The sequence below is a fragment of the Herpailurus yagouaroundi genome, unplaced genomic scaffold (genome assembly GCF_014898765.1).
Source record: "Herpailurus yagouaroundi ecotype Mexico unplaced genomic scaffold, PumYag 197, whole genome shotgun sequence".
NCBI classification, from domain to species: Eukaryota; Metazoa; Chordata; class Mammalia; order Carnivora; family Felidae; genus Herpailurus; species Herpailurus yagouaroundi.
In genome coordinates this window covers 21,538,190-21,561,296 of record NW_024412428.1, presented here as the reverse complement: position 1 = coordinate 21,561,296, position 23,107 = coordinate 21,538,190, and the positions used below count along the sequence as shown (strand labels likewise).

General features: G+C 38.7%; 1 protein-coding gene across 12 annotated transcripts in view; it reads right to left on the bottom strand.

The window, feature by feature from the left end:
* CAB39L (calcium binding protein 39 like) overlaps positions 1–23,107 on the bottom strand; it is a 130,797-nt gene that overhangs the window by 48,739 nt on the left and 58,951 nt on the right. For all 12 annotated transcript variants that reach the window (XM_040448393.1, XM_040448387.1, XM_040448384.1 and 9 more), the window contains one exon: positions 14,603–14,721. In XM_040448393.1, coding sequence (XP_040304327.1) covers positions 14,603–14,721 — 119 coding nt within the window. The remainder of the gene's footprint in view (positions 1–14,602; positions 14,722–23,107) is intronic.

The window sequence follows — 23,107 nt, the reverse complement described above, 5'->3', positions numbered from 1 at the left end:
GGGGTTACAACTTCTCTCTAAATTGATAACTGAAGGAAATGAATTAGGCACTTATTCTCTCTCTCTGGTATGAATTGTATTTTAAAGTAATTAAATTGTTGTGGTAGATGAGAGAAAGTTATTCTCCTTAAAACTACTCTAGCCAATAAATGCACGAGGAATGACAGGATTAGAATATCACCTTTTTGTAACCTCTAATGAAATGACTGAATCATACAGTGTTCATCAATGAATGGTCAAACAATTAAGTGTAAGGCAGATGAGGAACTTTACAATGGATTAAGCTGTCTCCATCTGAACCCACTGCTCAATCTTAGCGTTACTAAATGTTTGTCTCCTGATGAGATGAAATGTGAACTGCACAACACCACTTACAAAATATGATTGCCAAAATAAAACCTAATCTAAATCTAATCAAGTCTTTAAATATAACCTCCAGGATATCAATACAGGAGATAGTGGAACAAGTTAAATGACATCATTAGGAAGCAATCTGACAAATCCAGAATGGAGGAAATTCTGTAGGATAATTAACTCAGGTTTTCAAAAAATCAATGACATAAAAAGGGGAACTGACGCTATTGTCAATGAAAAGAGACTTTAAAAGACCCATGTGAAGGCACCTAGGTGGCTCAGTCAGCTAAGTGTCTGGCTTTGGCTCATGTCATGATCTTGTGGTTTTTGGGTTTGAGCCCTACGTTGGGCTCTGTGCTGACAGCTCAGAGCGTGGAGCCTGCTCAGATTCTGTCTCCCTCTCTCTCTGCCTCTCTCTCTCTCTCTCTCTCTCTCAAAAATAAATAAACACTAAAAAAAGACCTATGTGACATTACATCCAAATACAACAACTGGATTTTGTTAGGATCCTTAACTGAACAAAAAGATAAATCTTACATAACCACAATGTAATTATCACACTTAAAAATTAACAGTAATTCTTTAGTAACTAATACCCACTCCATATTCAAATTTCCTTGATTGCCCCCTCCTCAAATTTTCCATAGTTGGTTTGTTCAGGGCATAGAAGGCTCTTCATAATCTGTTCTCAGTCTTTCCAGCTTTATCTCCCATCCCTCCTTCCCATTCACACTGGACTCCAGTTACACCAGAAATCTTGTCATCCTCCAAACACATTATGCATTTTGATGCCTCTGTGCCTTTGCACGGGAAGTACTTGATCCTTCAACTCTTTGTGCCTTTCTGGCAATTTTCTACTTTAAGACTTGCTTCGGGGCGGCTGGGTGGCGCAGTCGGTTAAGCATCCGACTTCAGCCAGGTCACGATCTCGCGGTCCGTGAGTTCGAGCCCCGCGTCAGGCTCTGGGCTGACGGCTCGGAGCCTGGAGCCTGTTTCCGATTCTGTGTCTCCCTCTCTCTCTCTGCCCCTCCCCTGTTCATGCTCTGTCTCTCTCTGTCCCAAAAATAAATAAAAAACGTTGAAAAAAAAATTAAAAAAAAAAAAAAGACTTGCTTCATTCTTGATGTCCCAGGCAGAGATTATGGCTCCTTCATCTGAGTTCCTACAGGGTATACTGGTAAAGTAACAACAGTGAGTTGTAATGAGTTGTCTCTTCTCATTGTAGACTATGACTGCTTGAAGACTGGAAAGCCGGATAGTGTTCTGAGAGCACAGACTCTGGAGCCAGACTAATTGGGTTTAAATCATACTAGCTATGTGACTTTGGATAAGTTAGTTAACCTCTCTGGGCTGCAGTGTTCTCATATATAAAACAGGTATACCAATAACAACAACAACAGCAATAACTATCCACAGGTTCTGACATCTAGTAAATAGCATCTTGACCTCTACCATTACTATTACTTACTGTTGTTAGTATTATTATTACTAGTACTGTTATTATCATAGGCCCTTCATAAATGAATGAATAAGCAGTTTTAGCCTTATAAACCAAACTAAATATTAACTTTTCAGAAGAAATGGAAAGACATTTTACTTTTTTTTTAATGTTTATTTATTTTTGAGATGGAGAAAGAGTGTGTGCACAAACAGGGGAGAGGGAGGGGGACAGAGGATCTGAAGTGGGCTCCGTGCTCACAGCAGAGAGCCCCATGTGGGGCTTGAACCCGAGAACCGTGAGAGTATGACCTGAGTCAAAGTTGGACCCTTAACTGACTGAGCCACCCAGACGCCCCTGGAAAGACATTTTTATAAAACTCAAATTCCTCAAATTTGAGGAAGTTATTCTTAAAAATAAATAATTCCTATTTTTCTATTGTATGTTATAACTACATGAAAATGGAGTCATAGAAATCTGTATATTAACAAAGTGGCCTTTTAAATAAGCAATTAAAATTATTTTTTCCACATATTAGAAAAATGAATGAAAGCTTTTTCTTAAATACAAGAAAAAATGATATAAACTTACCTATTACAAGTTATACATTGAAATAGGGTCACTGGTAAATACAGGTGAGTAATGAATAGAAAGTTCATATTTCAAATATAGAGAAGATTTTTTACTTACATCAATTTAAGAATTTGTTTATAGACTGAATGACTTGTTACATCAAATAATTTGTATAAGAATAATAGTCATTTGAATTCATCAGAAAACACACCATCAAATGGGACATGAAAACATTTTCAAATAATTAAAGGGAAAAAAATTAAAGGATAATTATAATAATGCTAAACAAGGTTAATTATAATAATGCCAAAAAAATTAAAGGTATAATGAAGATATATAAAGATACACTGATTATTCATACTCAGTAAATCTTATATGTATTCTTAATTTTTAAAAAACCAAGGTCCCACAAGTTTTACAGAGTCACACAGAAACAGTAGCCAATAGTAAAAAGTCATTAAAAAATGTCATTAAAAGAGATTCCAGGGGCGCCTGGGTGGCTCAGTCAGTTAAGTGTCTGACTCCTGATTTCAGTTCAGGTTGTGATCTCTCACAGTTCATGAGTTCAAGCCCCAAGATGGGCTCAGCGCTGACAGTGCACGATTGGGATTCTTTCTCTCCCTCTCCCTGCTCCTCCCCTGCTTGCACGTGCCCTCTCTCTCTTGCTCTCAAAATAAATATTTTTTTTAAAGGAAAAACAGAGATTCCAATCATTACATGTGTCCTCAAAAATATCAACTCCTTGGGGCGCCTGGGTGGCGCAGTCGGTTAAGCGTCCGGCTTCAGCCAGGTCACGATCTCGCGGTCCGTGAGTTCGAGCCCCGCGTCAGGCTCTGGGCTGATGGCTCAGAGCCTGGAGCCTGTTTCCGATTCTATGTCTCCCTCTCTCTGCCCCTCCCCTGTTCATGCTCTGTCTCTCTCTGTCCCAAAAATAAATAAATGTTGAAAAAAAAAATTAAAAAAAAAAAAAATCAACTCCTAACTCACAACATCACTTCTCAAACCCCCTTCCCTCCTCCCATCCACTCTGCAGCTACTTGGGAACTTCCTGCTCCCAAACCCTTTCCTGACATGGGTGAGTCTCCTCCTGATTCCTTCCTTCTCATCTCCACCTCTTGTCTGTGCAAAGTGGACATCACATCTAGCTTAGGCTAGTTCCCCTGCCTGGCTTCCCTGTACCAATGATTTTCCCAGCTCTCTCTAACTGAACAGGGAGGGTGCGAGCCATGGTGCACAATTACACTTTAATGCATCCTGTGCACAACACAGATAAAAGGCTCACTATAGATCTGTGATATGTTCCAGCAGTTAAATTATTAATAAATAGCATTTGCAATTAGCTGTTTATCTTCTGTCTTATTATTTCTAGAAATGGGAAAAAAAGTTGTTTTCTTCAATGTACCTCACAATTTTTCAGACTTAATTTTCTAAATAAATATCCAATTATGCTAAATTTTCCTATCTTCCATAAAGCATATTTAATATGTATCAAATCTACATACATTCTACTATCTATAAAAGGAATGAAGTTAATTTTAAATAACCCCACCATCATACTTTATAATTTATTGACTTGCCTTTCTTCTTCATTAATCTGAATTCTTATAGCTTAACAGTATTAGTTTTCTATTGTTGATAATTTCCTTGGTAAGAAGATACCATATCCGTGTCTTTCTTTAATTAAAAAAAATTTTTAATGTTTATTTATTTTGAGAGAGAGCGAGAAAGAGAGAGACAGTGCAAGTGGGGGAGGGGCAGAGAGAAAGAAAAGGAGAGAGAAAATCTCAAGCAGGCCCTGCACTGTCAGCACAGAGCCCGATGTGGGGCTCAAACTCACGAAACTGTGAGATCACGACCTGAGCTGAGATACAGAGCTGCTTAACCGACTGAGCCACCCAGGTGCCCCCAAATCCAGGTCTTTAACATAGCCACTCATATCTGGCATGGCTCTCTGCACAAAATAAATATAAGGTACTTGCCATCACCTGACTGTTAATCAGTGACAGTAGCTATAGGAGATGCCCTAGACAAATAATGCCCACTGCAGAATGGAGTTGCATGCATGCCTTCACACAGTGACCCCACCATGGAAGATACTGTTTTAGATCACCCACACCACTTCTCTTCTCCATGAGCCAACATGATCTCCAGGTCATGTCAGCATTCTCAAGGGATCATTTATTTACAGGCTAATCTTTTTTTTTTTTTTAATGTTTATTTATTTTTGAGACAGAGGGAGACAGAGCATGAATGGGGGAGGGTCAGAGAGAGAGGGAGACACAGAATCGGAAGCAGGCTCCAGGCTCTGAGCTGTCAGCACAGAGCCTGAGGCGGGGCTCGAACCCACAGACCGCGAGATCATGACCTGAGCCGAAGTCGGACGCTTAACCGAGTGAGCCACCCAGGCGCCCCCAAGCTAATCTTTTTTAACTACTAATAATTCATTTCCTGAAACACAAATCTGATATGCTTCCTCTCTCCAAAACTCTTCAATGGCTCCCCCATTATCTTCAGAATACCGTCAAATGCTTTAGAGCTTAAATTTTAGAATCTACAGAAGTGGGTATAAATTGATCACCTTGGCCTTATTATCATCAATGACCAGCTGTGCAAATCATATTTGTGGGTCCATTAAATCTTGCAGATCCACTCCAGCTGCAAATGAGCACTTTCTTTATAATACTATTCTGGCAGTTGTATATGGCCTTAGTTAATTATATTTGCTTAAAATTGTTTATATGTTTCTATGGGAATTGCAGCTCTTAAGAGGAATAGGGATAGTAATTTCTCAGATTAGTTGTTATGGAATACCATGTGCTAGGTGATGTGCTTCATAAGCATTATCTCATTGAAGACTCATAATGACATACTGATGTAGGTATTATTATTGACTCCCTATTGCAAAGAGGAAACCAATGCATAAGGAAGTTAGATATCTTTGCCCAAGGTCTTACAGTAAGTAAGTGGCAGAACCCTGGCTGAAAACACAAATCTTTCTGATGATGCAGAGTCAATGGCATAAAAGGCAACATTATTTTGGCGTGAAGGTAATATTACAAATTTTATTTTTATTTTACAGACAAGAAAACTGAGGCTCGAAAAGGTGCAGTGTCTTGCTTAAGGTCACAGAACCAGGAAGTGAAAGAGACAAGAAAAAGGAATAATCAGAGAACAAAAGAGTTCTTATAGTTGAAATGAAAATTCAATACAGTTTATCTTCAATAAAACATATATTAGGGGCACCTGGGTGGCTTAGTCAGGCATCCAACGTCTTGGTTTCAGCTCAAGTCATGATCTCACAGTTCATGAGTTCAATCCCTACACTGGGCTCCATGCTCACAGCGTGGAGCCTTAGGATTCCCTTTCTCTCTCCCTCTCTCTCTCCCTCCTGTGTGTGTTCTCTCACAAAATAAACTAAACTTAAAAAAAAAGATATAATTAACATCTTCCAACACATAAAAAGATAAGAGATGGAAAACAGAAGAGATAAGAAATCAATCCTGGAAATTAAACTCTAATAGGAAATCTAGAAAGTGAGAACAGAGAAAATGAAAGGGAAGAAATTTTCAAAGAAATAATATGTGACAGAGAATGATAGTGGTCCACCAAAATCCACTGTCATCTTCTTTCTGGGCACTAGTCAATATCTCTCAGATTTCCTTCCTTAAGAATTAAGGGGCCAAATGACAAAGTGCTCTCAAATGGAATGGAAATGGGAATAATGTCGAGCCATTTCCAGGCCGGGGTTAAATTGTCTCCATGTATTTTTACCTTCCTGTGAGCTAAAATGGTAAAGGTGAACAATATGATCTTAGGAACCACATGGTGAGGAAGGCAGAAGACCCCGCTGACCCAAAACATCTGCTCTGCACTATTATATGACAAATAAACTTATCTGGGAGTGAAGCCACTCCATTTTGTGGCCTTTTATAAAGTTTAAAGTTTGTTATTAGTTTAGCCTACTCTCATTTATGATACAATTGTATTTCCCTTTCCAGAACTGAAAGACACAATCTTCCAGTAAAAACAATATTTTCTACCAAAAAACAAAATAATCATAGTATACTACTTTGGCCAACAATGAATAATAATAATTACATACCCATGATAATTTAAATGTGAGTTTTAATAAAATAAAAAGTTGTGATAAAGTATATCGGGAGGATACGAGGAAGGAAAATAAAATAATGGTGGCAGTGAAAAAACTAAATTATCATCTAGTCTATAGAAAGTCAAAGGAACATTTTTAAAATTGATAAACCAAAAGATTAGTATAAGCTAGCTATTTAAAATATAGAGGTAAATACCAGATGAACAAATAAAAAAGATGAAAGTGGTTGTCTCTGGACAACGGGACTGAGGAATGGAGGAGGGAAAAGCAAAAAGCGGCTATGTGTTGGGGCACCTGGGTGGCTAAGTCAATTAAGCATCCAACTTCAACTTAGGACATGATCTCACAGTTTGTGGGTTTGAGCCCCACGTCAGGCTCTGTGCTGGTGGCTCAGAGCCTGGAGCCTCCTTTGGGTTCTGTGTCTCCTCGCTCTGCCGATTCCCTGCTAATGCTCTCTCTCTCTCTCTCTCTCTCTCAAAAATAAATGAACGTTAAAAAAAGTTTTTTTTAAACTGCTGTATGTTGATATATCTGATTTTTAAACTACATGTTATGTATTATCTTGAAACAAATGGGTTTTTCTTTTTTGTATTTTTTTAATTTGCATCCAAGTTAGTTATCATATAGTGCAACAGTGATTTCAGGAGTAGATTCCTTAATGCCCCTCACCCATTTAGCCCATCCCCCCTCCCACAACCCCTCCAGTAAACCTCTGTTTGTTCTCCATATTTGTCTCTTATGTTTTCCCCCTCCTTGTTTTTATATTATTTTTGCTTCCCTTCCCTTGTGTTCATCTGTTTTGTGTCTTAAAGTCCTTATATTAGTGAAGTCATATATTTGTCTTTCTCTGACTGAGTAATTTTGCTTAGCATAACACCCTCTAGTTCCATCCACGTAGTTGCAAATGGCAGGATTTCATTCTTTTTGATTGCCAAGTAATACTGCATTGTATATATATACACCACATCTTCTTTATCCATTCATCTGTCAATGGACACTTGGGTTCTTTCCATATTTTAGCTAGTGTCGATAATGCTGCTATAAACATTGGGGTGCATGTGCCCCTTTGAAACAGCATACCTGTATCCCTTGTATAAATACCTAGTAGTGCAACTGCTGGATCGTAAGGTGGTATTATTTTTAATTTTTTGAGGAAGCTCCATACTGTTTTCCAGAGTGGCTGCACCAGTTTTCATTCCTACCAGCAGTGCAAAACAGATCCTTTCTCCACATCCTTGCCAACATCTGTTGTTGCCTGAGTTGTTAATGTCAGCCATTCTGACAAGTGTAAGGTGGTATCTCATTGTGGTTTTGATTTGTATTTCCCTGATGATGAGTGATGTTGAACATTTTTCATGCACCGGCTGGCCATCTGGATGTCTACTTTGGAGAAGTGTCTCTTCATGTCTTTTGCCCATTTCTCCACTGGATTATTTGTTTTTTGGGTGTTGAGTTTGATACGTTCTTTATAGATTTTGGATACTAACCCTTTACCTGATATGTCGTTTACAAATATCTTCTCCCATTCCGTCGGTTGCCTTTTAGTTTTGCTGATTGTTTCCTTCCCTGTGCAGAAGATTTTATTTTGATGAGGTCCCAATAGTTCATTTTTGCTTTTGTTTCCCTTGCCTCCGGAGATGCATTAAGTAAGAAGTTGCTGAGGCCAAGGTCAAAGAGGTGTTTGCCTGCTTTCTCCTGGAGGATTTTGATGGCTTCCGAAGTGTCTTACATTTAGGTCTTTCATCCATTTTGAGTGTGTTTTGGGGTATGGTGTAAGACAGTGGTCCAGGTTCATTTTTCTGCATGTTGCTGTCCAGTTTTCCCAGCACCACTTACTGAAGAGACTGTCTTTATTCCATTGGATATTCTTTCCTGCTTTGTCAAAGATTAGATGGCCATACGTTTGTGGGTCCATTTCTCAGTTCTCTATTCTGTTCCATTGATCTGTGTGTCTGCGTTTGTGCCAATACCATACTGACTTGATGATTACAGCCTTGTAATACAGCTTGAAGTCTTGCTTCAAGAGGCAACCCTTGCTTCAGGAGGATTGTCATGCCTCCTGCTTTGGTTTTCTTTTTCAAGATTGCTTTGGCTATTTAGGGTCTTTTCTGGTTCCATACAAATTTTAGGATTGTTTGTTCTAGCTCTGTGAAGAATGCTGGTGTTTTTTTGATAGGGATTGCATTCAATATGTAGATTGCTTTGGGTAGTAGCTACATTTTAACAATATTTGTTCTTCCTATCCAGGAGCATGGAAAATTTTTCCGTGTTTTTGTGTCTTCTTCAATTTCTTTCATAAGCTTTCTATAGTTTTCAGTGTATAGACTTTTCACCTCTTTGGTTAGATTTATTCCTAGGTATTTTATGGGTTTTGGTGCAATTATAAATGGGATCGATTCCTTGATTTCTCTTTCTGTTGCTTCATTGTTGGTGTATAGGAATACAACCGATTTCTGTGCATTGATTTTATATCCTGCCACTTTGCTGAATTCATGGATCAGCATGGAATCTTTTGGGTTTTCCATATAGAGTATCATGTCATCTGCAAAGAGTGAAAGTTTGACCTCCTCCTGGCCGATTTGGATGCCTTTTATTTCTTTGTGTTGTCTGACTGCAGAGGCTAAGACTTCCAATACTATGTTGAATAACAGTGGTGAGAGTGGACATCCCCATGGTCAGAGGGTGGTCAGGTCTTGTTCCTGACCTTAGGGGGAAAGCTCTCAGTTTTTCCCCATTGAGGATGATATTAGCATTGGGTCTTTCATACATGGCTTTTATGATCTCGAGGTATGATCCTTCTCTCCCTACTTTCTTGAGGGTTTTTATCAAGAAAGGATGCTGTATTTTGTCAAATGCTTTCTCTGCATCTATTGAGAGGATCATATGGTTCTTGTCCTTTTTTTATTGATGTGATGAATCACATTGATTGTTTTGCGGATATTGAACCAGCCCTGCATCCCAGGTATAAATCCCGCTTGGTCATGGTGAAAAAAATTGTTAATGTATTGTTGGATCCGGTTGGCTAATAATATTTTCTTGAGGATTTTTGCATACATGTTCATCAGGGAAACTGGTCTATAGTTCTCCTTTTTAGTGGGGTCTTTGTCTGGGTTTGGAATCAAGGTCATGCTGGTTCATAGAAGGAGTTTGGAAGTTTTCCTTCCATTTCTATTCTTTGGGACAGCTTCAAGAGAGTACGTGTTAACTCTTCCTTAAATGTTTGGTAGAATTCCCCTGGAAAGCCATCTGGCGCTGGACTCTTGTTTTTTTTGGGAGATTTTTGATTCCTAATTCAATTTCTTTACTGGTTATGGGTCTGTTCATATTCTCTGTTTCTTCCTGTTTCAGTTTTGGTAGTGTATATGTTTCTAGGAATTTGTCCATTTCTTCCAGATTACCCATTTTATTGGCGTATAATTGCTTATAATATTCTCTTATTATTATTTTTATTTTGCTGTGTTGGTTGTGATCTCTCCTCTTTCGTTCTTGATTTTATTTATTTGGGTCCTTTCCTTTTTCTTTTTGGTCAAACTGGCTAGTGGTTTATCAGTTTTGTTAATTCGTTCAAAGAACCAGCTTCTGGTTTCATTGATCTGCTCTACCGTTTTTTGGTTTCGATGGCATTGATTTCTGCTCTAATCTTTATTATTTCCTGTCTTCTGCTGGTTTCAGGTTTTATTTGCTATTCTTTTTCCAGCTCTTTAAGGTGTAAGGTTAGGTTGTGTATCTGAGACCTTTCTTCCTTCTTTAGGAGGGTCTGGATTGCTGTATACTTCCCTCTTATGGGAACCTGCATCGCAGAGGTTTTGGGTTGTGGTGGTATGATTTTCACTGGCTTCCATGTGCTTTTTAATTTCTTCCTTAACTTCTTGGTTAGCCCATTAATTCTTTAGTCGGATGTTCTTTAGTCTCCAAGTATTTGTTACCTTTCCGAATTTTTTCTTGTGGTTGATTTTGAGTTTCATAGCATCGTGGTCTGAAAATATGCATGGTATGATCTCGATCTTTTAGTACTTGTTGATGGCGGATTTGTGTCCCAGTATGTGATCTATTCTGGAAGATGTTCCATGTGCACTGGAGAGGAATGTATATTCTGCTGCTTTAGGATGAAATGTTCAGAATATAACTGTTCAGTCCATCTGGTCCAGTGTGTCATTCAAAGCCATTGTTTTCTTGTTGATTTTCTGGTCTAGATGATCTGTCCATTGCTGTAAGTGCGGCATTGAATCCCCTACTATTATGGTATTATTAGTAAGTTTCTTTATTTTTGTGATTAATTCATTTATATATTTGGGTTTTCCCACATTTGGAGCATAAATGTTTACAGTTGTTAGGTCTTCTTGGTGGATAGACCCCTTAATTATGATATAATGCCTGCTTTACCTCTTATTACATTGTTTACTTTAAAGTCCAGATTATCTGATATCAGTATGGCTATTCCGGCTTTCTTTTGGTGACCATTAGCATGATAGATGGTTCTCCATCCCCTTACTTTCAATATGAAGATGTCTCTCGGTCTAAAGTGGGTCTCTTGTAAACAGCATATAGATGGATCTTGTTTTCTTATCCATTCTGTTACCCTATGTCTTTTGATGGGAGCATTTAGTCCATTGACATTTAGAGTGAGTACTGAAAGATATGAATTTATTGACATTATGTTGCTTCTAGAGTTGAAGTTTCTGGTGGTGTTCTCTGGTCATTTCTAGTCTTTGATGCTTTTGGTATGTATGTATGTATGTATGTATGTATGTATGTATGTATATATGTATGTATATCTTTTCTCCCCTAAGAGAATCCCTGTTAAAATCTCTTCCAGGGCTGGTTTAGTGGTCACAAACTCCTTTAATTTTTGTTTGTGTGGGAAACTTTTTATTTCTCCTTCTATTTTGAATGACAGCCTTGCTGGATAAAGAATTCCTGGCTGCATATTTTTCTGATTCAGCACATTGAATATATCCTCCCACTCCTTTCTGGCCTGCCACGTTTCTGTGGATAGGTCTGCTGCAAACCTGATCTGTATTCCCTTGTAGGTTAAGGACCCTTTTTTTTCCTTGCTGCTTTCATGATTCTTTCCTTGCCAGAGTAATTTGTGAATTTGACTATGGTATGTCTTGTTGGTGGCTGTTTTGTATTGAATCTAATGTGAGTTCTCTGTGCTTCCTGGATTTTGATGTCTGTGTCTTTCCCCAGGTTAGCAAAGTTCTCTGCTATGAGTTGCTCACATAACCTTTCTACCCACTTTTCTCTCTCTTCATCTTCTGGGACCCCTATGATTCTGATGTTGTTCCTTTTTAGTGAGTCACTGATTTCTCTAATTCTTAAATCATGCTCTTTTGCCTTAGTCTCCCTCTTTTTTTCTGCTTCATTATTCCCCATAAGTTTGTCCTCTCTATCTCTGATTCTCTGCTCTGCCTCATGCATCCTTGTCATCATGGCATCCATTCGAGATTGCAGCTTAGTTATACCATTTTTTATTTGATCCTGACTAGCTTTTACTTCCTTTATCTCTGCAGAAAGGGATTCTAATCTGTTTTCGACTCCAGCTAGTATTCTTACTATCGTGATTCTAAATTCTGTTTCAGACATCTTGTTGCATCTGTGTTGGTCAAGTCCCTGGCAGTCGTTTCTTCCTGCTCTTTCTTTTGGGGTGAAATCCTTCATTTCGTCATTTTGAAGGGAGAAAAGTCATTAATGAGGTAAAAAAAAAATTAAAATTAAGAAAATAAAATAAAAAAATTAAAAACAACACACACACATATAAATCAAATAAATTATGCTAGATCCTAGGTGTGTTTTGGTCTGGGTGTTGAAAGGGGCTTAATAGATTAGAGAAAAAAGGGGAAAGAAAAAAAAAAAGGAAATCATTTGAAAATTTGAAAAACTGAATACACTGAAATAGAATAAAATGAAATGATGGAAATAAAATAGAATTTGAAAAAAATTACACAAAAGTAAAAAATATAGTAGAAAAAAAATTAAAGGTATTTTTAATAAAAATTGAAAATGAAAATTTTTCTGTATTTATGAAAAAGAAATGAAAGAGAAAAAGAAAATTGAATAGATGGACCAGTGAACAAACTGAAATATGATTGAAATGACTTAGTTTTCACCTAGAAGTCAAACTATGAATCGCTTTATATTCCATAAACTAAGCAGGTGGAGAGATTTGTGTTCCTGAAGAGTGAGGTTGGCCCAGTTGGACTGGGCTTAGTGTAACAACTCTGTTCTCCACTAGATGGCGCTGCTTAGTTTACTGGTGTGAATTGTTGTGGAGCTTGTAGGTGTGTATACCCATGAGCGGGAGGGGTGAAAATGGCATCACCCAGCTACCCAGTCTCTAGTATCAGAACTCTGTTCTCCCCATCCATAATTGCCCACCCGTCCTTTGTCTCTGGCTTCTGTCCACTCCACACTCCTACACTGTCCATGACCAAACCCCAGGCAGCTCCTCCCTCCTGAGTTTTATCTCAAATGTGGCTGTTTTTCCTGACCCCTTACTTCTGAGGGACTGTGGCTTTGACCCATTCCGCCCCTCTGCGGGAGGGTCTAACTGAGCAATGGCTGGGTGCTGGCCACACCCAGGAACATTCACGGGAACGTGCTGCTGCTGATGCCCAGAGACTGCGGCTGGGTGCCAGCCCACCCCAGAAAAAGTTCCCAAGATGGTGTAGCAGCAGCGTTTCAGGGATTATGGAAAATCACAACAAGCATCTGGCACCAGGCTTCACCCCCAACGACCTTGTTCTAGCACCAGCAAATGTGGGTGTTCTTCTGAGGCCACTGGGGCCTTTCCCTGGGGGAGGCCACACAGCCTCTATCAGATGTCCTCCCAGCAGGGGAACCACCTCTCCTCATGTGGCCGGAAGACCCCCGGACTTCACTTTGCTCCAGGGGATTTGCCCTTCTTACCAGAGCACCTCCAGGTATCAAGCTGTGGAGTTTCAGACTCTGTGTTCCCCCTGTTTATAGAGTTCTAATGGAATTTAAGCCCTCTCCTTTCTCCTTTCTCCCTTTTTAGTTCAGTCCCTTTGGCTGTTTCCCCTTTTCCACTTTCTCTCCAGTTGATTTTGGGGGGGTGCTTTTCCCATACTCTCCCCTCCTCTCTGTCCTCTCTCCACAGGCAAAAACTGCTCCCTGCCCTCCACGGCTTCTCTCTCCCCCAGTTGACCTCTCCACACCGCATACCTGCTGAGTTCTGTGGTTCAGGTTGTACAGATCATTGTGTTAATTCTCAAATCAGTTTTCTAGGTGTGCAGGATGCTTTAGTGTTGATCTGGCTGTATTTCATGGACGCGAGACACAAAAAAAACTTCCATGCTGTTCCAGCATCTTGGGTCCTCCCCCCAATTAAGTATTTTTAAATGTACCAGGGAGGAAATGGGAACTGAACAGAGATGAGATGGGGTAGGTATGGAACAGCATGCTAGGTTTGAGACTGTGAGGTAGAAAAATAGGGCAGAGGAGGAAGAAGACAGTCTGCTGTCCCCAAGACTTGCTACATCCAGATCTCTGGTCTTTGGGAGTTAGAGTAGACACAGAATGCCCTTGAAACATTTGTAAATGAGTATAGATATAAAAAAATAATAGAGATTCTATTATCTGACTAGACTTTTGTTTTTTGGCTCATGCATATATATATATATATGCTGCACAAGCAAATATGCTTCCCCACATGGAAGCATGTCACCTTGGCAGATGCTAGCCAGCCACTGGAAGGTGTGTGTGTGTATGTGTGTGTGTGTGTGTGTGTGTGTGTATTGAAGTTCAGGGTCAGGGGATTCGGTCTCATGCAAACAGGAAAAGGGTAACTGCATAGCTAAGAAAAGGGCAGATTGAGAAACACAGTTAATAATATAATAAGAAGAGACAGAGATAACAGGAAAGTAGAGGAAAAAGAAACAGTAAATGGAAGGAACTCTATTTAGAAACATACAAAGAAAAGATTTTGCTGTAACCCATGTAATCATAGAAATGTAGATTTGGAGGGCTGTCCTCAAGTATGGCAAATAGCTTTCCTGTGATTCCAAATGAGAACCCATCATATCTCAAATGAGGCTAATGCTATAATACTTTTAACAACTATTCTATAATCAAACCTACTTCTTTAAAGGAAACCATGTACCTACCCTTTGAGGAGCATAAACAGGATATGAGGATGAGCACTAATGTACTCCACAGTAGGACTCCGAGTGCCTATCTGTCTTCTCAGGATGTTGTTAAATATCTGGGTCACATCTTTTTTTCCCTGTTAAAGAAACAACCAACCATTAAATTGCACACTTGAAATAGTTTAATTATGGAGTGTAAGTTTTATCTCAAAAGCTGTGTATACACACATACACACACACACCAAGAGAAATAGCACTCTTCTTTGTAATATCCCAAAACATTAACTTATTCTTGTCATATATCTTTAGTCAGCTGTACTTTCATACATTCAAACAGTCTACAAAATGGATGCAGCTCTTTTCCAAAGGATTTTCACTGTGGTTAATTTGAATAAGTAGAAGTCTGTTCTCACTGTCATAAATGAAATGGCACAGAAGAATATAAAACAGCAGTGAATTGAATTCTTTATGCTTTTTTACTTTATGCTTATTTAGCTTTATATAAGAAGAAATAAAGATTAACATTTTTAAGCCTTCATAAACAAGGAGGGAAAATGGTGAAGGAAAATAAAGATTTTAGGAAATGTAGGGTGGAATCAAATTCCTGTTTCTTACATGTACTTTTAAGTAATTTCTTCCCTCCACTTTATCCATTCCCAAGTTGGTGTATTACAAAAAAATATATATATATCAGTTTTCTATTAGGTGAATATATATGATTTAGGTGGTATTAAGAGATCATATTTAACCTAGAGGACAGACAGGATCACTCAGTCCTAGTAGCTGAAGCCAGAAGAACTATAGCCAGTCTCAGACAGAACTTTTTAGAGCCCTCATATACCAGACTTCCAGTCTTACACACCCTACAACCTCAGGCTAGTCTGCATCACCAACTGAAGCCCTGAATGGAATAGGAGGTTGTTTTCTGTTTTGTTTTGTTTCTTTGTTTTGTTTTTTGTTTTTAAGATTTTATTTTTAAGTAATCTCTACACCCAATGTGGGGCTTGAACTCACAACCCAGGGATTAAGAGTTGTGTGTTCTTCTGACTGAGCCATCCAGGTACCCAGAACAGGAGATTTTTATATGAAAATAAGGACAAGAATGACATTCAATTCTCAGTTACTATGGCCCTGATTCTGGCCTTCATCTCTCAACTGAACTGTCAAAGAGCATCTTCCAGTTATGCCCTCCACTTCAAAGCAGTCTTCACTCTGCAGAGTGAGCTTACTAAAAATGCAAATAACTATGCCATGCTCTTCTCTTTTTAAAAATGTTTATTATTTTGAGAGAGAGAGAGAGAGAGAGAGAGAGAGAGAGAGAGAGAAAGCACATGGGCAGTAAAGGGGCAGAGAGAAAGGGAAAGAGAGAATACCAAGCAGGCTCCATGCTGTCAGCTCAGAGCCTGACATGGGGCTCGATCCCAAGACCTGTGAGATCATGATCTGAGTTGAAATCAAGAGTTGGACACTTAACCGACTGAACCACCAAGGCGCCCCACCATTCTATTCTCTTACTCTCTTTAGTGCCCCCCTTTTGCTTTGAAAAAGTCCAACACCTTCCATGATCTGAACCTTGCCTACCTTTCCAGCCACTTCTCTTACTTTTCAATTCCTACTTCAAGTTCTATTAATAACAAATTGCTGTATTGCATATACTTATACACAATCTTTCATTTCTGTACCTTTGTTCGTGTTGTATTTGTCCTGAATGCTCTTCCTTCCTTTCTTTTCCTAGCTAAATCTTAGTCATCCTGTAATCAGGGCATAGGGGTGCAAGAGCACCTGGTTCTGGGGGTCCCAAACAGACCAGGTTAAGCCACGTGCCACTGACAAAATCCACAAGTAGAGAGATGAGTGAGGGTGACCCAAGAAAGGGATTTATTTTGGTGAGGCCAACACTGGAAAGACAGCAGACTAGCGTCTCAAAGACTGTTTCCAACGTGCTGAAAATACTTCTAGGTTTATATAAGGAGAATGTGGGACGACAAAGGTTGGTGGGTACATGTGGGTAAGCTGTAAAGATCATTGTCTTGGGGTCAGTCACGTGGGGTCTTGCTGATGTCAGAGCAGACCTCATTGCTTGCGGGGGTAGTTGTGGTTCCCGCCAAGGGATGTTTTGCCTGCAGGGGTCTTTTGCCTAAGTTAAGAGATAAGCTGGAAAGAACAACTTAATCAATACGAAAGTACAGACAGGTCAAAATGGAGGTAGTCGAAGTCCTCTTTTAATCCTTCAGATTCAGTTCAGGAGTACTCATCTCTGAGATAACTGTTCTTCTCTGTATTACAACAACATCTTTGCCTACATAGACCAGTAGGTCTCCTCTTTCCTGTCTACTGCTACCTCCATCTCTACCACGGTCAACTTATGAAGAAGTGCTTACTCTGTGCCAGGCACTTATACTAAGAACTTTATATGTATTTTCCAATCCTCATAACAACCTTATAATGTACATCTTATAAGTAAGGAAATTAAGGACTAGTGAGGTTACCTTACTCAGGTGGCATGTGAGAAAGCCACAACTCCATCCCAAACTGATGGAATCCAGAGTCTAGGTTCTTAGCCATCATACTAAGCTGACTCCAACAATGAGCACAGAACACTGAAATTAATGAATTTCATCTCTAAAGTCCTCATCACACTGTTAGCTCCCAAGGAAAGCCATATTTCAATGTCCATAGTAGGGACCAACAGATAGTAGCATTCAATATTGACTGTCCTGACTTACTACTTTAGAGGCATAGTCATTTGTAAACCCTTTAGCACAAACAGAGACCACTGAATCTCGCTTATCTATTATTGAGGCACTTTTTTAATAATAAAAGAACTAGGACTCAAAAGGAAAAGAAGACAATAAGATTATTCAATTAATTACTCAATCTTAAAGCTATTAGACATATGAAATGTGCACTAAGGACTGATTAAGAATACTAACATAGAAAAATATTCTTAAAGAATATCTGAAAGGATAAAATATTCTTAAAGGATTAACTTTATCAAAAATTGGCTTGAGGGCACCTGGGTGGCTCGGTCAGTTAAGCATCAGACTTTTTATTTTGGCTCAGGTCGTGATCTTACAGTTTGTGAGTTCAAACCCCACATCAGGCTGTGCGCTGACAGTGTGGAGCCTAATTGGGATTTTCTCTCTCCCTCTGTCTCTGCCCCTTCCCTACTCATGTGTGCACCTGTGTGTGTGCTCTCTCTCTCTCTCTCTCGAAAATAAATAAACTTAAAAAAAACTGGCTCGAAATGGATCACAGACTTAAATATAAAATGTACAACTATAAAACTTCTAGAAATAAATAGAGGAAAATCCTCAGGAACTAGATTTAGGCATATAATTCTTAAACTTGACACTAAAAGCACAATCTGTAAAACAAAAACAGACTTGTTTAAGACAAGTCTTAAATAGACTTCATCAAAATTCAGGACTTAAGCTTTGCAAAAGATCTTATTAATAGTATGAAAAGACAAGCTACAGACTAGGAGAACTTCATAACATATATATGACAAAAACCTAGTGTCTAGAATATGTAAAGAGTCCTCAGAACTTTTTTTTGAATGTTTATTTATTTTGAGAGAGAGACAGAGAGCAAGCAGGGAAGTTGCAGAGATGGAGAGAGAGAATCCCAAGCAGGCTCCACACTCAGCACAGAGCCCGATACGGGGCTCGATCTTACGACCATGACTGATGTTCTGAGCTGAAATCAAGAGTCAGATGCTTAGCTGACTGAGCCACCCAGGTGCTCCCCTCAGAACTTAACAGTACAAAATACAAAACAATTAGAAAATGGGCAAAAGACATGAAGAGATATTTCACCAAAGATCTACAGATGACTACAAGCACATAAAAGATGTTCAATATAATTAGCCATTAGGGAAATGCAAATTAAGACCACCAGGAGAAATTACTACATATACCTATCAAAATGGCTAAAATAAGAAAGTGACAACAGCAAATGCTGACAAAGATGCAGAGAAACTGCACTTGTACACTGCTGGTGGGAGATCTAATATATATGGTCAATCTGGAAAATGATTTGGCAATTTCCTTAAAAACTTAACATGCAACTACTCTATTGGTATTGCACTCCTAGTATTTATCACAGAGAAATGAAACCTGGCCATGAATGTTCATAGCAGCTTTATTTATGATAACCAAAAGCTAGAAACAACCTAGAAATCCTTACACAGGTAAATGGTGAAACAGACTATGCTACATCCATACCAGGGGCTCAGCAATAAAAAAGGAGTGATTTTTTTTAAAGCTTACTTATTTATTATTTGGGTGAGGGGCAAAGAGAAGGAAGGGAGAGAGAGAAACCCAAGCAGGCTCTGTGCCACTAGTGTGGAGCCTGATGCAGGGCTGGATCTCACAAACTCTGAGATCATGATCTGAGCAGAATTCAAAAGTCAGATGCTTAACTGACTGAGCCACTCAGGTGCCCCCAAAAGGAATGAACTTTGATACATGCAACAGTCTGGATGAATCTTGGGGAATTATGCTGAGTGAAAAGTGCCAGCAACAAAAGGTTACACAATCTAAATGTCCATCGACAGACAAATGGGTAAGAGAGATGTGATATATATACACTGTAATATCACACAGCTATAAAAAAGAATAAGATTGTGCCATCTGAGACAATATGGATGGACATAAAGAGTATTATTCTAAGTGAAATAAGTCAGACTGAGGAAGATGAATACCATATGATTTCACTCATGTGGAATCTAAAAAAAAAACCCACAAATGAATAAACAAGTAAAATGCAGTAATAGACCTATAAACACAGAATGAATCCATGGTTACCAGAGGAGAGGAAAGTGGGGGTATTGGTAAAATGGGTGAAGGGGAGTAGGAAAACAGCTTCCAGTTATGGAAGAAATAAATCAAGACAGCATAATGAAAATAGTCAGTGATATTGTAATAGTGATATATGGGAATAGATGGTAGCTACACTTGTGGTGAGGACAGCATAAATTATAAACTTATGGAATCACTATGTTGTACACCTGAAACTAATGTAACATTGTGTGTCAACTCAAAAAAAATTTTTTTAAAGGATTACACATTGTCCAGTTATGTGATATTCTTGAATTGACAAAATTACAGAAATGAAGAACAGATTAGTGGTTGCTAGAGGTCAGAGGTGAGTGGCTATAAAAGGGCAAGTGGAGGGATCTCTGTAGTGATGGAAAATTTCTATATCTTGACTTTATCAATATCAATATACTAATCACGTTACTGCCCTATAGTTTTGCAGGATATTGCCATCAGGGAAACTGGGCAAGGTACATGAGATTTCCCTGCATTATTTATTATTGCTTTTCTTATTGGAGCAAGCTGGTGGAAGAAAGCAGGGGAAGCGCCCACTAGCTCTTCTGGGCCCTTTGGAAGACTGTAGCCAGCAAGTAGATCCATGTTAATTAAAGGCCAGAACCTCACACAGCAGCTTGTAAAGTATGCATCAAACCCCCTTCCAGAGAAAGACTGGGAGATGGTTGTTTCTGTCGGCTTCCTCTGTGCCTAGCCCAGGGGAGTCAGGGATAGTTACAGCAAGTGCTCATGCACCCGTGAACTGCTCCTTTGTTTGCTAGAGTCCTTTGGGACTTGTGAATGCAAGCCCTTTTAGCTTTCATACATAGGTGATTTGGGGGCCCATCCCTCAGCTGACAGCCTTAAAAGTAGGGGCACTAGATGTGTGGTTCAAACCCTTTGCTCCTCAAAGAGAAGATGGGTGTTAGGATTCCCTCCCAACAGCATGGTGCTATGCCAGTGAGTAGGGTCTATGGCCAGAGTATGTCTCAGCTTTTCCCACTCATTTTGATGTGGGTATTTTCTCAGTTGCTCAATGAGTAGGGATCACTTAGCTGAATTTCTGGATTTCTCTCAGAGGGAATTCCCACATGTATAACTGTACATTCTGTTTATCCATAGGAGGAGGGAAATTCAGGAGCCTCCTATGTTGTCATCTAAATCCAGAGTCCCAGGATTAATTTTTTTTAATATTTTAATGTTTATTTATTTTTGAGAGAGACAGAGCATGAGTGGGGGAGGGGCAGAGAGAGAGGGAGACACAGAATCTGAAGCAGGCTCCAGGCTCCAGGCTCCAAGTTGTGAGCACAGAGTCTGATGTGGGGCTCAAACTCATAAACTGTGAGATCATGACCTAAGCTAAAGTCAGATCCTTAACTGACTGGGCCACCCAGGTGCCCCATTCCAGAATTTTTTAAATGGTAAAATTTGATGCTGGTTCTCATACATTGCTGGTGAGGATATAAAGCAATTAAATAATACCTGAATGATGTTCTAGAATCTCAAACTGGGAAATCTAGGCTGAGGAAATAATCATAAATAACAATGTTAAATACAGAAGAAAAATTTCAGGCACAGAGGTCTTAATCATAGTGGTGATACTATAGAGTTAGAAACAATATGTCCAGAATTAGGCATGCTTACATAAATTATGGTATATGTAACTGACAGAAATAATATCAAAATGTTGGCAATAATTAAATATAAGAAAAATCTATGGCTATCCATTGCTTTCACTTTATTCCGTGGAGAGAAACAGAGAGGGGTGGAAATAAGGGAGAAAGAGAGAGAATTAAGAAAGCAGAAAAGAAAGGGAGCCAGGGAAGAAGAAAGAAGAATTTAAGAAAAGAGGAGAAAGAAAGATAAAAAAAACAAACAACAAAAAAAACACAGGCACTTGGGAAAGCAAATTATATCTTCCTTTAAGAAAAAACACTACATAAAATCCAAATTTAGAAAATTAGGAGCTGAGCCTTCAATTTAAAAGGATGTATTAGATGGAGCACCCAGTGGCCCAGTTGGTTGGGTGTCTGGCTCTTGATTTTGGTGCAGATCATGATCCCCGGATTGTGGGATTGAGCCCCAAGTCAGGCTCCACACCCAACACGTAGCCTGCTTTGGATTCTCTCTCACCCTCTCTGCCTCTCCCCTGCTTGCACTCTCTCTCTCTCTCTCAAAATAAATAAATGTTTAAAAACAAATAAAAGGATGCTTTAGGGTCAGTTGCTCTCATAATTTTAAAATACTAAAAAAGGTTCTAGTATGCTACTTCATGGTATCTCAATTTCATTTATATAGATGTTAAGCAGTACACTTGTATAAGAGGTACAGCTGTAAATATAAATAAAATTTAAAATTTAAAATGAAATTTAAATTAAAAATAAAATGTTTTATTCAAACCATTCTAGACTCTACAGTAATACTACATAATATCAGTCCTCTTTGAAAAGTCATAAGAGCATGTTTTTCATACTTCCCAGTGAAATGCCACAAGAACATTTCCATACGGCATTCCAGTGAACAGTAGAAATGAAGCTCCACAGAACTCTATCCAACTTTTACACAGAGAAAAACATTCTTCTGGTTCATTAGCAAATAGTGTGCAAAGGCAAAGGAAGCCCCCTGTGGATAACAAAAACAAGCTCTGATACCAGGAACAGTTTCTCACATCAGAGGAAAGGATCAGAATGGAAAGGATTAGAGAAACCTTAAACAGGTACAAGATGATTAATGATGGTCTTTCCATAATACATAACCTATGCAGATATCCATTCATCACACTAACTAGAGTAAAGCCTTAACTATTTCAAAACCAGTCTTCAGCCAACCATCAGACTGCTAGGTCTCAAGTTCTGGATCTAGAAGTGGTCAGAAAAAAAAAGACAAGAAAATGTTTCATGATAATAAAACAACATCTAGAAATGACCAAAAATGCTTTAAATTAGCCAGTAATTCTAAAATAACATATAATGAAAGTGAACAGATACCAAACCTGAAGAAGCACTTGCGTTAAGCTGGCAAAATCAAAAAGGTCAGCCCTGACGGGAGATGCTCAAAGATTATTTGCTGAATGAATGATACATATGGAAGTATCACTGGAGTTAAATAAGGAAAAAGAAAAAGAAGGAAGAAAGAAGCAATGAACAGCAATCAGAAGTAACTAATGATAAAGAGCACCCTTCGCTGATAACATAAGTAAGAGAAGGCAAATACGGGAGTAAAACAGAGCAGGCACCCACTTTAAAGTTGTAGCCATTGACTTGTATACAAGATATATAAAGAATTCTCAAAATTCAACAACAAATAAAAAGAGGGCAAAAGATCTATATAGACAATTCATAAAGGAAGAGATATGGTGGCAAATGAACACATGAGAAGATGCTCAACAACATGAGTCATTAGGAGGCTGCAAATTAAAATCACAATGATATACCACCAACACTTACATCAGTGACTGAAGTTAAAAACCAAAGCCAAAGCAAACAAACAAAAAATCCAAATACTGCCCAATAATCCTACTCCTAGGTATTTACCCAAGTGAAATGAAAACCTACATTGGCACACACAACTGTACATAAATGGTTATAAAGGTTTTATTTGTAATTTGAAATTCCTCAAATATCCTTCAACTGGAGAATAGATAAATGGTCTGTGGTATATCCATGCAGTGGAATACTACTCAGCGATGAAAAGGAACAAACTCCTGATA